The following is a 13,844-nucleotide window of genomic DNA, read 5'->3' on the forward strand; positions in this document are numbered from 1 at the left end:
AAAGTCCCACATCGACCTAATTTAGGGAATGATCATGAATTTATAAAGGAATACTCTCTCTATTGGTATGAGGCATTTTGATAAGCACACAGCAAAGCTATGAGATTATGCTAAAAGTTTACAATATCATATAGAGTCAGGTTCCATTAATAACATTATAGGATAAAGTTTTAAAAAGTTAAATTAAAATATATTTTTGAAAGAGTAGCGTGGAATATTTTTAATATTTTTACAAATTTAAAGAGATTTTTTTTATTAATTTAACCCAAAAAAAAAAAAAAAGGTTGAAGCAAAATTGTACATTTTGAGAAGTCGCAGGCCGCATGATTTTGATCGAACCAAGTAACGGAAGCCAAAAATCTGAAAATGGGAAGTTGACCAAACAAAAAAGAAAAATCAAAGTCTACGAATTGAATGTGGATGCGTTTAACATTCAAATCATCTTCTTCAGTTTTGTTTTTAGTTCATCATCACATGGATCACAGCTCTGTTTGTGGATAATAGAACCAATCAGTTATCTTTTCAGAAGAGTTGGAAAGCTATATCCGAATCCATCGCCGTTGCGGTCATGGTTCCGTCATCTACCTAAAGATGCGTGCCTGTTTATTTCTTTATCCGGTATGTATACGTGATTTTACCTTTTTCTTGATCCACCGACTGAATACTACGATTCTATCTCCTTTTTGTTTTGTCTCTACAGTGATCTGTTAGATTGGCAGTGGTGGATTGAAAGCTTTGAGTGCTCATGGATTCCTCGGTGCCTCGACGTCGCCTACAGGCTCTTCAGGATCATCTTGTTCCGGCCGACGACTTATCTTATTCTCAGCTCCGGCTTAATGCTACTGCTGGCGAGTTTTTTAACGGTCTCTCTCTTTCTCCCTCTCTTTGGCTCTCGCTTAATTGCTCTTTGAGTGCTCATGGCGTATTTTGTTCCGAATATTTTGTAATTCGTTTCGTATGAAAAGCTAGAGATACGTAACGTTCCACAACCGATGAAGGCATGACTGTTGTGATCGGCCGATCGGAGCAAACGTGGGGGCCATAAGATCGATGGTTTGTTGCCCAAACGCATTGGTGATTAAATGCTGTCTGTCTGAACACTTGTGGGCTGTGTACCATGTCTATTGGGCTTTCACATTGTTGCTGATTAAGTTTCTTATTTTCTGAGTCCAGTTATTTAGGATTCTCATCGTCTCTGTAGTTGGGTCCGGTTGTGGGGCATCGTCTCTGTAGCTAGCTCAAATTCGATTGAATGGGGTTTGTACGGAGTGAAATGCATGTGTGAGGTTCGTATCCTTCATGTTTCTTCTTTTTCTCTATGTCGCAAGGCAGAGGGTTCAGTGTTGGTGATTAATATGCTTAGCTTCAAAAGATCTATTCGCTGCCAAGCATTCTTTGGACGCGGGTGAATACAAATTACTATCATTAGGACCTAGTTATTGAAGAACAAACGAAAATGGAAAGTTTAAAAACTTGGCATGCAAGTTGTGGGGACACACGATTCCTTTTATCTCAAATTCTGTGCGTCCTCTTTCCACCTCTATCAATGGGTTGCTGTAATTTTATCATAGTTGAAGTCTTTGGGGCCAGGCTGAATTGGAATTGGACCTGATTGCAGGAAAGTGGTCAATTTCGAGAAGGAATCATATCTATTTAGAAATTACGATTAACCCCTCTATCACTTCCTTTGCATTTATGGTATCTGCACGGTGTGAAGATTCATTTAGCAGTAGAGTTTCTGGGGGCAGTTCTCTTTTGCAGGACTATTCAGCTCCAGTTTGTAATTATTGGACTAGAGGTTGGGGGTTTCTAGTTGGTACTTGAGTAAGAAACGAACAGCGTTTTGAATCTGAATCGGAACAAAAAGCACGTAAAGGTTGCGAGCCACAGTTCTTACATATGTACAAGTCTAGAAAATTTTAAGGGACTATCTTCTTGTCTATTATCAAATATGAGGAAATGAGTAATGGTGTATATGTGATACATTATGCTAATTGTTATCCTTCTTCTCCCTTGCTTTGCTGACAATGTCAAAGTTATTAATTCTGAGCAGTGGATGGCTACAGTGTTGTGCTTCCAGAGAAATTGCAGACTGGCAAGTGGAATGTATATAGGTAAAGAAGTAATGGATCGCTTGAATTTGATTTGCCCTTTCTGTATGGCTATGCCACATAAACATAATTTGTTTCCTTATGGTAGATCTGCTCGGTCTCCGTTGAAGCTCGTGGATAGATTTCCTGATCATCCTGAAATTGGTACACTGCACGATAATTTTACGTGAGTATCTTGACCACCTCTATCTCTTTTCTGATCATAAATAACTGGTGTCATTTGTTTACTGCTAATGTTGATTATATGGCTTCTGATTTTATTTTATCCACTTTAGGCATTCAGTTGATGTATATAGAGACTATAAATATCTAGGTACCCGGATCCGATATGATGGAACAGTTGGAGAGTGAGTTTTATGCTACTTTTAAATTTCAAATTTTTGGTAATGGCTGTTTCCATAAAGTTGTGCTCCTCCTTTCACTGTTCAAGGTACAAATGGATGACATATGGAGAAGCAGGTACTGCTCGGACAGCATTAGGTTCTGGCCTTGTAAATCACGGTATACCGAAGGTGAGTGACTGAATGAATGCCTAGGGATAGAATAGTGTAGTTTTTTTTGTTAACAAAGATAGAAAAGTGCTCAGTTTATCATTTCTTTTTACAGCGATTGGTATAGTTGTTAAACCTGATGAACGTGTATCTACACTGTTATTCCTCTAGTGTTGCCTAACTATCCTTGGTATTCTTAACACAGGGATCTTGCATCGGGTTATATTTCATCAATAGACCTGAGTGGCTTGTAGTTGATCACGCCTGCTCAGCATATTCTTACATATCAGTTCCTTTATATGATACTCTTGGTTTGTCATTTCTTTTCTGGTTATTGTTTTTTTTTTAAAAAAAAAAATCCCCATTTGGCTTTGTGTTTGAACTTCTTTCAGTTTTACAGGTCCTGATGCGGTCAAGTACATTGTAAATCATGCTCTTGTACAAGTTATATTCTGTGTTCCTCAAACATTGAATACTGTGAGTGACACATTAGATTTTAGTCAGTCTGCTACATTGTTAGAAATTGACTTTGATATCCAAAAGAAATAACATTGCTGGAAGGACCAGTTTCTCATAGCATCAAAAATTAGCTTCAAGTATATTCTTGCTTTTTCATTGAAGATTTGATTTCAGAAACTAATTCTTTATTATTTAACTTTCAACTTGCAGCTATTGAGCTTTTTATCAGAATTTCCAACTTTACGGCTGATTGTGGTATGAAGCACCGTGTGTTTGGAATTGATCTCAATTTGGTTCCGATCTCCGGCTGCTGTTACATCTTACAATCATTTAATCGTCTTAGCTTCCAAATTTTATAGGTTGTAGGTGGACTAGATGATCAAATACCATCGCTTCCATCATCGACTGGGGTGCAGGTTCTAACGTATGCAAGTTTGCTTGGTCAGGTAAGCCCCTAATCTCCCATGATATAATTGGAAAGGAGAAGAAAAGAAGAAAAGAAAAAACAGAAAAATCCTCCTGTGATGTCATTAAAATATGAGCATTTTGATTTCATTATTCTATATTGATTGCAAGGCATATAGAAAGTAATCAACCTTACCAGTGATTAGGTCTTTACGTTTCATGTTCCATCATTATTGGAAAGCCCTAGTTTGAATATTCATCTTCTTTGTACCTAATTGAGATAGTAGAGAAACTGAAAAAGCAAAAATATATTGCCGCATCTGGCATAGATGCATAGTGACAAATTTCTTTGTTATCATGGGTTCACACTACTTTACTACCCTTCTAGAATATTAAATATCCTACCATTTTTGTTTTTAAAAGAAACAAAATATTTTTTGGATCGAGTTGTTGGTAAGTTGGCTTGGACCCACACACATTCTTGGATGATTGTAAGATCTAATTAACAATTAAGGTTTTGTGCAGTTGGGAATAACTGAGTATTGTATTACATAATGACACTATTTTGGCAACTTTTGCAATATGCTTTTTGGGTTCTTTTATGTACAGTTTACCCCATTTTTTGAAGCAACCTTGTCATCGGGCATTCTTTCCTCAGGGTAGCAGCAACATCCAGCCTTTTTGCGTGCCTAAACCTGATGACATTGCAACTATTTGCTACACGAGTGGTACAACTGGGACCCCAAAGGTGTAACTTCTAAGATTTCTTCTCTCCGAGCACGAAGCCGTTGACATTGCTTAACATTGACTTGATCAAGGGTATGTTTTCTTATTCTCACATTAATATCTTGCCAGGGTGCTGTTCTGACACATGGGAATTTAATTGCAAGTGTTGCTGGATGCTCTCTTGCCTTAAAATTATACCCCTCAGATGTGTGAGTATTGGCTGTTTCAATTTTACATTACTGTTGTGTGACACTATCATCTAGTTTGATTGATATATTTGGTTTCTACTGAATTCACATTCTAATTGTCAGCTACATATCATACCTCCCCTTGGCACATATATATGAACGGGCTAACCAGGTCTCAACGGTTTATTTCGGGGTTGCTGTTGGTTTTTACCAGGGGGTATGAAGCTATATCGATACTGTCTTTCTATGTTATACTCAGGTTAATTGATGTCATTCACTACTAGAGGCAAACTGATATGGTCTTCTATACGTGTATTAGGATAATATGAAATTAATGGATGATATGGTCGCATTAAGACCTACGATCTTCTGCAGTGTTCCCAGGCTGTACAACAGAATATATGCTGGGTAAGATCACGCACAAAAAGTTATTGATCAATCAGAAAATAAATTGCTTCTCTTATCACCGAGTTTCATTACGTGGTGAACAGAATTATTAATGCTGTAAAGACCTCTGGTGTGCTGAAGGAGAGACTGTTTAATGTCGCTTATAATTCCAAGAAGCAAGCAATAATGAGCGGTATGGTTTTAACTGTAAATCTTTACTTTTGCATGTCGTGCTTCATGCTTCTACAAGTCCTACTGTTCTTTTTGAAAAATCTACTTATGATTTCAAGATATAGAAATGCTGTTTTAAGAAATTTTCCTATTTAGATTACAGAATCCATAAACAGTTTTTAAAAAAATCTATCAATTAGATATTCGGTTTATTCATTTGATTAAGTGAATGTAAAAAATATTAAACAGAAGTCAAAATGCATACCGAATAGATCATTTGGGGTTTTGACTTTTATGACACCCAAAGGGACTTAAGTGTAGCCTTAGCGCTAGGAAAATGTGGGAAGTTGATTCAACTGAAAACCCACCCCTCAGATTCAACTTCCTCAAGATTTTGCATCAGAAGTTTATGTTAAATGAGTGGCTAAACTTTTCTCGAGTCTTTGTCTAGGAAGAATGGACACTTATCGGCACACTCCGGACACGTGTCCAACATGCTAAAAAATGTGTCTGAATTATATTATATTGTATATGAATGTGTATATATATGTATGTATATATGTATGTACTTTTCTAATTTTAAATAAACTGGACATGGTTTGGACACCTCTCTTGAAAAAATTTAATCGAAGTAGGAAAAAGAAAATTAGAGATTCTCTTATAGACTCTATTTTTTTATTCCATATATATTTTGATCATTCCTGAAGTATGAGGATGACATCTTCTTCCTCTAGTCAAAGTCAGCTAATCCTTATCTTTTAAATTTTCAAAATATCGTTAATTGATGAAATTTATATGTTTAATGAAATATATCTTGTTTTTATATTAGATTTACATGTTCTTATCCATAAAGACGTATTAATATATCTATATTCTATACAAAAAAAAAGTGTCCCCAATGGGCCAGTGTCCTTTTTTATATAAAAATTTCACTGTATCTGTGTTGTGTTATGTCCATATCCCGGGTTTGTCCTTGTGCTTCTTAGGTCTTCGTCCTCGCCCTTCTCTCTTTTTACAAATTTTGCTTATTGATTCCTACTTGCATCTATTTATAGGGTTCAACCTTACTTTTCATTTCCTTTCTTACGTATTAGTATTTCAAAATGTTGCAATTTATTGTTTGTATTATGAGGCATTCTGCAATTATAGGAAAAATTCCATCTCCCATCTGGGATAAATTGGTGTTTAATAAGATAAAGGCAAAGATCGGAGGACGGGTTCGTGTATTGGCGTCAGGTGCCTCACCGTTGTCTCCTGATATACTGGAATTTTTAAAAATGTGAGTTTTTATCATTTTCTTTCAGAGTTTTGAATCTTGGTGACGGAGTTATTATTTGTATTCTTGTCCTCTTGTGTATTATTATAATTTTTGTTTCAGCTTCCTATTAGTTTCTGAAGAATTAGATGTTATTGCTCCACAGCTGCTTTGGTGGCTTAGTATTTGAAGGGTATGGAATGACAGAAACATCTTGTGTTATAAGTGCTATGGACCCAGACGACACCCTTTGTGGTCATGTTGGGGCTCCTAATCCGGCTTGTGGTAAGCTGCTGACATGAGCTTCTCAGTCATTTGGAATTTAAGACGTGCTTGAGGAGTTTTTGGTGATAAATGCACGAAAAATTTATGAGGATTGCATATCGACTCTGCTGGCTATTTTACTGGAATTCTGATATGCAACAAACTCAATTTTGTGGAAGTGTGGGACATTGCTTTTAAGTTGTCGGTCTAAAAGGGAAAAGTATTCAATGTGTCTGTCACCCTCCTAACCATTGGATGTATGGTAAAAACCATAGGTTTTAAGTTCTTTTTCATACGTTCATTGGTGTAAGTATGCCGGTCATATTGTTTTCTTCCCTTCAAAAAGAAGTTGTAATATCAATTAGATGCTGAGTAACTTATGATGGTTTTGCACCGAGTGGGTAACTTGATTTCCCATCGTTTCTGAGGCCTTTGTTCATGCTCACTGTAATTGTTTTTGATTCATTATTCCGAATCCGAGTTGAGATTTTCCTTCATTTCTGTTTTAGAAATAAAGCTCGTGGACGTTCCAGAGATGAATTACACATCGGATGATCAGCCCTATTCTCGTGGTGAGATCTGTGTCAGAGGTCCCATTGTTTTCAAAGGCTATTTCAAAGAAGAAGTGCAGACGTAGAAGTTTTCTTTGCTCATCTCTTTGAATGATTTTAATTGATGGACTACTTAAGAATTTAAATAATGATTTGAATTGGACAGGAGGGAGGCTGTTGATGAAGATGGCTGGCTCCATACGGGAGATATTGGATTATGGATGCCTGGTGGTCGTTTAAAAATTATTGACAGGTGAGCTCTATCGCTCGCTTCTCTTTCTCGTCTTTTGACTTATAGAATTGGGACAGACTTGTCAGTTAAAAGATTGCTACAATAAGAATTCTGGAATTTTTTCTTTCTCTGAGAAGCGCTCTTAAGCTTATATAAATCTCCTATGCATCTTTTTGGTTGAGGGATTTCCTTCTTTTGTTAAAAGTATTGTACTTTTCCATAGGAAGAAGAACATCTTTAAGTTGGCTCAGGGAGAGTACATTGCACCAGAGAAAATTGAGAATGTGTATGCGAAGTGCAAGTTTGTTGCCCAATGCTTTGTTTACGGTGAGAAATGGGATTCTACAATTTCTTTACCCTTTTCTCTTCACATGCAATATCACTAGTCCTTATACATGCCACCACGTCGTAGTGCCACTTTGTTACTGATGCTCTTTGCTACATCCTGAAGGTGATAGCTTCAATGCATCTCTGGTAGCTGTAGTCTCAGTTGATTTGGAGACGTTGAAAGCATGGGCTTCTTCTGAAGGCATCAAGGTACACACACTAGTTTTGTGTCTTAGTCTTGGAAATATTACACATTGGGCTCCATCCTAAACTTGAGTTGCAAATAAGCTCCTCTTTTTAGTCAATTTTTAGTCTCTGAGGAAACTAATGGAAGTTTTTGAGAAAAGAAACCTGCATCTAGTCTAGAGGTGTTAACCGACGCGACGCTAGATAGAAAGTGTAGTGGTGGTTACGAGAGGGCAAGAGGGACAATGAGTGGCTACTCTAATTTGTTAACTTGTTGTAAGTTCAGCTAGAACCTGAGTTGCTTTGCTCTGTATCCTTCAAGCAAAACATTAGACCGTTTCAAAAAGAACTGACACTGCCTTCGAGCACTTATTTTGTGGCCTTATAAAACTTTAGGTTAGGAATCACGACTCTCCACAATGGTATGATATTATCTAGTTTGAGCATAAGCTCTCATAGCTTTGCTTTGGGCTTCTCCAAAAGACATAATTATCAATGGAGATAGTATTCCTCACCTATAAACTCATTATCTTTCCCTAAATTTATCAACGTGGGATTCACTCCCAACAATGCTCCCCTCGAACAAAGTACACTATAAGTAAGCCTCAAGGGCCTCCCCTTAATCAAGGCTAGGCTCCTTTCTCTGGAACCCTCGAACAAAGTACACCTTTTGTTTGACACTTTAGTCACTTTTTGACTATACCTTTGAGGCTCACAATTCTTTGTTCCATATTTGAGGATTCTATTATCATGGCTAATGGCTAAGTTTAGGGCATAGTTCTGATACTATGTTAGGAATCACGACTCTTCACAATGGGATGATATTCTCAATTTCTTCTAAGATCATCTTTTTCTCATCTTTCTAATCAAGTCTTCGTTTAACAATTTATGTGCAGTACAATGATCTAAACCAACTCTGCAATGACCCAAGAGCAAGAGCTGCAGTCTTGGCCGACATGGATGCCGTTGGAAGAGAGGCTCAGGCAAGCAAGCTAGCAATTATTGTGTAAATTATTGATTCGATTATGCGAGCTTTCACTCGCGCAATTATAAAACAAACACAATCTCCTTGTTTATTTCCAGTTGAGAGGTTTTGAATTTGTAAAAGCTATCACTTTGGTCCATGAGCCTTTCACGTTGGAGAATGGCCTTCTCACTCCTACATTCAAGGCAAGTAGCCAATGTGTAGTAATTATCTTGAGAGTAGTAGTATGATATGGCTGATCTGAGATACTTTTTTCTCCACAGATCAAGAGACCCCAAGCCAAGGAATACTTTGCCAGCGCAATATCGAGAATGTACACCGAGCTTGCTTCATCTGATCCATCCTCCCAGAAGATGTAGCTCTCACTCTCCATCCCTATCTTCTCCTTGAAAAAGGTATAGCGAAGTTGAATCTCTTAAGATCTCGAAAACGAAAGAGGATGATGGAAAGTTCTCATTGTCTAAGTCTCTATAGTTCGTCCAAGAAAGAGGACGATGGAAATCGTTACTATTTTATATATTCGAGTAAGGTTTGCAGTTCATTTTATTGAATAAATTTGATTACTTCAAATCTTCTTTCAGCTTGGAGTAGAATAAGTTAGATAATTGTGCTTCTGCTCATATGTGCCCAATGCTCCTCTTTTCTTAAGCCTCCCGAACTTTAACAATTGCAAGTAGCAAGCTTGTGGCCACTGTTAGCACAGCAACCATGAATAAACAAACTGGCTATACGCCAATATACCTAAACTTAGGATCATGTATTTATTAAATTCCACACAAAATAATGTTTTTTTTGGTATAGGTTGCTGAGGCACAATTTTAGGGAGAGTTTTTCATTTTATAAGGAATGTTTCGTTCCTCCGTGGAGAGTTTTTCACTCTATAAAGAATGTTTTGTTCCTCTCTCCAATCAATGTGGGATAGGGAGAGTTTCTCACATCTAATGAATGTTTCATTCCCTCCTAACTAATGTGCAATCTCATAAAATGGATTTTTAAAACATGTCTACTAATGACTTTTTTTTTTTTTACATGTGGGATTTCATGAAAGAGGTTTTTAAAATGTGTCTATTAAAGAGGAGTTTTTTACACTCTTTATCAGAAATGTTTTATTTCCTTTGATCTCATAAAAAGCGTTTTGAGAAAGTTTTTCACACCCTACTCTTCAACGAAAGAGGGTTTACATAGTCTCAACTTAAAATCATCTAGAAAGCAATTGAAGTGGTTTAGTTTTCAAGGACTAAATAGATAGATATATTTTTGGTTTTGAGGGTTTGAGCTGATGACATAAAAGTTCCTTGCTTGTTTCCCAACCCCTTCTGTGCCGGAAGCAAAATTGCTCCTCGAATGCGTACAAATAATATTTTAGCAAAGGGAACAGCTGGGATCTCCTTATTAATTTATTATCCCACTTTATCTTTCTAGAAATTACAAGGCATTACAACTCGAGGGAAGGTCTAAACCCGCTAGTAGTTTTCTTCAGAGCAGCTTCTGAGAGGGAGAAGAAGAGGCAAAAATTGGAACAAAAATATCATTTGATTCGTCAATCCTTAAAAAAAGAAATAACTTATTGAACAGGGTTCTATGGTCGGTCCGCGACCCCTGGATACCGAAGGCGTCCTTGGGGTGATCTCGTAGTTCCTACGGGGTGGAGACGATGGGGTCGGTCCATGGATTTTCCTTCCTTTTGCCGCATTTTCTAACTTTCTTGCACTCAATATCATCCTCCCCAACAAATCTCCTCCAAAACCAATGCTGTTTCCATACCTTTTCTGTCATTTCTTCAATTGGTACATTCTTGGTCTCCGGCAGCAAGAACAGCACAAACACCGACATTATCAAAACCCAACTGGAGAAGAACAAGAATATCCCAGACTTCAAATGGCAAAGCATCGAGAGGAAGGCCTGAGCTATCACAAATGTAAACAGCAAATTGACACAAACAGTCACGCTCTGTCCAGCTGAACGAGTCTCCAATGGGAATGTCTCACTTGGGATCAGCCACCCCAGTGGCCCCCATGACCATGCGAACGAAGAGACGAAGGTGCAGACCATGACCACAACTAATATTGCGAAGCTTTTGGTGAGATCGTCGGAGTGATCCTTTACTTTGATGCCCAGAATTATGGCGATCACCAACTGGGAAATGAACATCTGTACACCGGCTTCAAGCAACAGCATTCGGCGCCCGACTTTGTCTACGGAGTAGATTGATACGACTGTGGAGGCGACGTTGACAGCTCCAGTGATGACGGCTGAGTACAAAGAAGCACCACTTTTGAAGCCCAGTGTGTTGAATAGGACTGGAGCGTAGAACATAATCGCATTGATGCCTGTACATTGCTGGAATATCTGTTTGGAAGAAGACGAAGATTTGGTGAACTTTATCTAGGATTAAATCCTCGAGGTTAAGAATCACGACTCCTCTCCCAACGATCTTTCTTTTGAATAAAGTATAGCATAGAGCCTCCCTGGAACATCCTCCCCTTAAACACTATTTGTTCCACATTTTAGTCAATTTTGACTACACTTTCAAAGCTCACAACTTTTTCGTTTGACATTTGTGAATTCAATTGACATAAGTAAACAAGAGCGTGTCTTTGATACCATGTCAGGAATTACGACTCTCCACAATGGTATGATAGTCACTTTGAGCAAAAGTTCTCATGACTTTGCTTTTAGTTTCCCCAAAAACCTTATAAGAACCTTATAACAATAGAGATATTATTCCTTACCTATAAACTAGTGATCAACTCCTTAATTAGCCGATGTAAGACTCATCTCCCAACGATCTTAACTGAGTGAATTTCAAGAATAATTCGAAGGCTGGTAATTTACATTTGGTGAACTATAAGTGTACTCACTTATATACTCGATCATTCTCTTATCTAGCCACGGTGAATTTATTCACAAAATCAACTTAAAATTTCGAGAGATCATATGGCAGACAATATTCGATGTCATTGCAACAAAGTAGTTATGGTCAATCGCTAGTGAAGAATTGAACAAGAGTTGTGTATGAGACTAACCTGCAAGGCAACAGCAATGACGAGCTGGGGGCGGTTCCTCCGCTTGAGGAGGTTTCTAAAAGGGTGCTTTATCTCTCGAGCCACACGGCTAGCCTCCACCAACTCCAAGAACTCTGGTTCGACATTATCAATCCCACGTATCTTTCTAAGCACCGCTTTGCCTTCCTCCAGACGGCCGCGCTCAATGAGGCTGCTGGGAGTGTCCACCACCATCAGAGCCCCCAGAGTAAGGAGGCCGGCTGGAATTCCAGCCAAGCCCAGCGACAGCCTCCAACCCCATCCGCCCTCTATTCTGTGCATACATGAAAAAGTCTTAATAATAATATTCAAAACTCAACGTTGAAGTGAAAGGTTCTGCTACGCTTGTCCTGTATTTGAGAGGGAACTTACTTGGAAGTGCCATAGTTGACTAGATTTGCGAAGAGAATGCCGATGGTGACGTTGAGCTGGAATAGTATGTTTAATCCTCCGCGGATTCTGGTTGGGGCAATCTCCGATAGGAACAGTGGCACTGCCTGTTTAACACATTCATTTCCACTCTAATTAGTCTAAAAGATCGAGATTATTGAAGCTAATACACGAGTAATCACCAAAACCTTTTTTCATATAATCGTACGTCTACAAATTTAACAAAAAGCTAGCTTTAAACCTTAAGTTCATTAATTAAATAGATTTCAAATTCGACCCATGATAAAATATTTTGCAATAACGACACAAATTTACATTAACCATTTACTTTACCATTATACAAAAATGGTATATCAAATATGGTTATATATATTTAAATTAAGTACATCCATAATTATAATTTATCATATATATGATGTATAATTTTATACTAGAAAAAATCACCATATTATAAATATGAGAACAAACTTTGTCACCCACTATAATTTTAACATCATAATATGTTACATATGGCTTAAAAGTCCCTCTTTGATTAGATTCCTTATCATACAAATTTGTTTGGTCAGAATTAAAAAAAAAATATACATATATATAGAAGCATAGATTTAAAAATAAGAAAAATATGTTCTGGAGTACCTAAAAAGTAAATTTAGTTAATAATATCATATTAAATATCAAAAGAACAAAATCCTTCCAAAATCCTTCACAAGAGCCCTACAGAAACTGCTAACTAAAGGCATAATATTCTCCTCTAGAAGCCTCGATTCTAACTTATTAAAATATAGTATTTATTTCCTAATTGATGAATTAATGCAAATATTCTCTCCCCTATTTATTATGCTAAAAATGTATTTGAGAATAATTAATATATTGGATGATAAGCTATGTAGAAATATAATTTTTGATATAAATATAAGAAAATGTATATAAATATGAGAGCGTGTGTAGATGATAATCTAAAGAGATAATGAAAGAACAACAAAATCATGGCTTTCAACAGAAAGTGATCTCTTAAAAGGAAAAAAAAAAAAAGGAAAAGGAAAAAGAAAAAGAAAAAAAGAGCCTATTTTATAGCAAGGAAAGGTGTAGAAGAAGCAAACCAGCGGGTGACGTAGCAGGCTTCATGTGAAAAATTAATACCCATAAGCGGAAAAGGAGAAACTCTATATTTTACCACTCACAAGCTTCTAATGTCTCCTTATTTGAAAAGTTTCTAATTATCTTTTTTGACTTATATTGATGATGATGGATTTATAATAAAAAATACTCTTTACTGAGATCTTTTGGAAAGCCAAAGTAATAATTTAAGAGATTATACTCAATGTCATAATATGATAACAGGAGAGTCAGTTAGTCTAACAATCCTAACTTACTAATTTTAATTGTTCTTACTATATTATATTAATAAATAGATTTTTTTAAAAAAATTACCAAGTAGAAAAGTTACTGAATATGGTTTTTTTTTTCTTTTTTTCCGGATGTTACTTTTCAAGGCACAAACCATCATGGGATATGTAATGATACATTCTCTTGAATACAAAGTCCACACATATTTACATGTATTTATTTTTCACATATCATTTTAGGAGGAATTATATATATATATATATATATATATATATATATATATATATATATATATATATATATATATATATATATATATATATAT

The 13,844-nt window shown here is 36.6% G+C and overlaps 2 protein-coding genes across 5 annotated transcripts in view; one reads left to right on the forward strand and one right to left on the reverse strand.

The window, feature by feature from the left end:
* Positions 1 to 434: 434 nt before the first annotated feature.
* On the forward strand, positions 435 to 9,358 carry LOC111479132 (long chain acyl-CoA synthetase 6, peroxisomal-like). Of its 3 annotated transcripts, XM_023123623.1 has the most exons (24): positions 435 to 618; positions 701 to 863; positions 2,054 to 2,114; positions 2,200 to 2,277; positions 2,387 to 2,458; positions 2,542 to 2,623; positions 2,808 to 2,913; positions 3,003 to 3,079; positions 3,272 to 3,316; positions 3,421 to 3,507; positions 4,125 to 4,214; positions 4,322 to 4,401; positions 4,504 to 4,597; positions 4,700 to 4,788; positions 4,872 to 4,960; positions 6,088 to 6,217; positions 6,360 to 6,478; positions 6,967 to 7,090; positions 7,175 to 7,261; positions 7,464 to 7,567; positions 7,692 to 7,777; positions 8,650 to 8,736; positions 8,837 to 8,923; positions 9,002 to 9,358. In XM_023123623.1, the coding sequence occupies exons 2-24, from the start codon at positions 746 to 748 to the stop codon at positions 9,095 to 9,097; spliced, it is 2,088 nt and encodes a 695-aa protein (XP_022979391.1). In that variant the 5' UTR covers positions 435 to 618; positions 701 to 745; the 3' UTR covers positions 9,098 to 9,358. The 3 variants fall into 3 exon arrangements, with proteins under 3 accessions (XP_022979391.1, XP_022979392.1, XP_022979393.1); XM_023123624.1 differs by lacking the exons at positions 435 to 618; positions 701 to 863 and adding an exon at positions 1,348 to 1,824; XM_023123625.1 differs by lacking the exons at positions 435 to 618; positions 701 to 863 and having other exon boundaries at positions 1,933 to 2,114; positions 2,395 to 2,458.
* A 740-nt stretch (positions 9,359 to 10,098) lies between these two features.
* Positions 10,099 to 13,844, reverse strand: part of LOC111479133 (sugar transport protein 13-like) — a 7,620-nt gene continuing 3,874 nt past the window's right edge. Inside the window, exons 3-6 of one of the 2 annotated variants that reach the window (XM_023123627.1) lie at positions 12,155 to 12,279; positions 11,765 to 12,056; positions 10,432 to 11,087; positions 10,099 to 10,232 (exon numbers count right to left, since the gene is read on the reverse strand). In XM_023123627.1, coding sequence (XP_022979395.1) covers positions 10,202 to 10,232; positions 10,432 to 11,087; positions 11,765 to 12,056; positions 12,155 to 12,279 — 1,104 coding nt within the window. In that variant the 3' untranslated portion in view covers positions 10,099 to 10,201. Of the gene's footprint in view, positions 11,088 to 11,764; positions 12,057 to 12,154; positions 12,280 to 13,844 lie in introns of both variants that reach the window. The other variant, XM_023123626.1, reaches the window with a different exon arrangement.

This window comes from Cucurbita maxima, unplaced genomic scaffold, assembly GCF_002738345.1.
Source record: "Cucurbita maxima cultivar Rimu unplaced genomic scaffold, Cmax_1.0 Cma_Scf00005, whole genome shotgun sequence".
In the NCBI taxonomy this organism is placed as follows: domain Eukaryota; kingdom Viridiplantae; phylum Streptophyta; class Magnoliopsida; order Cucurbitales; family Cucurbitaceae; genus Cucurbita; species Cucurbita maxima.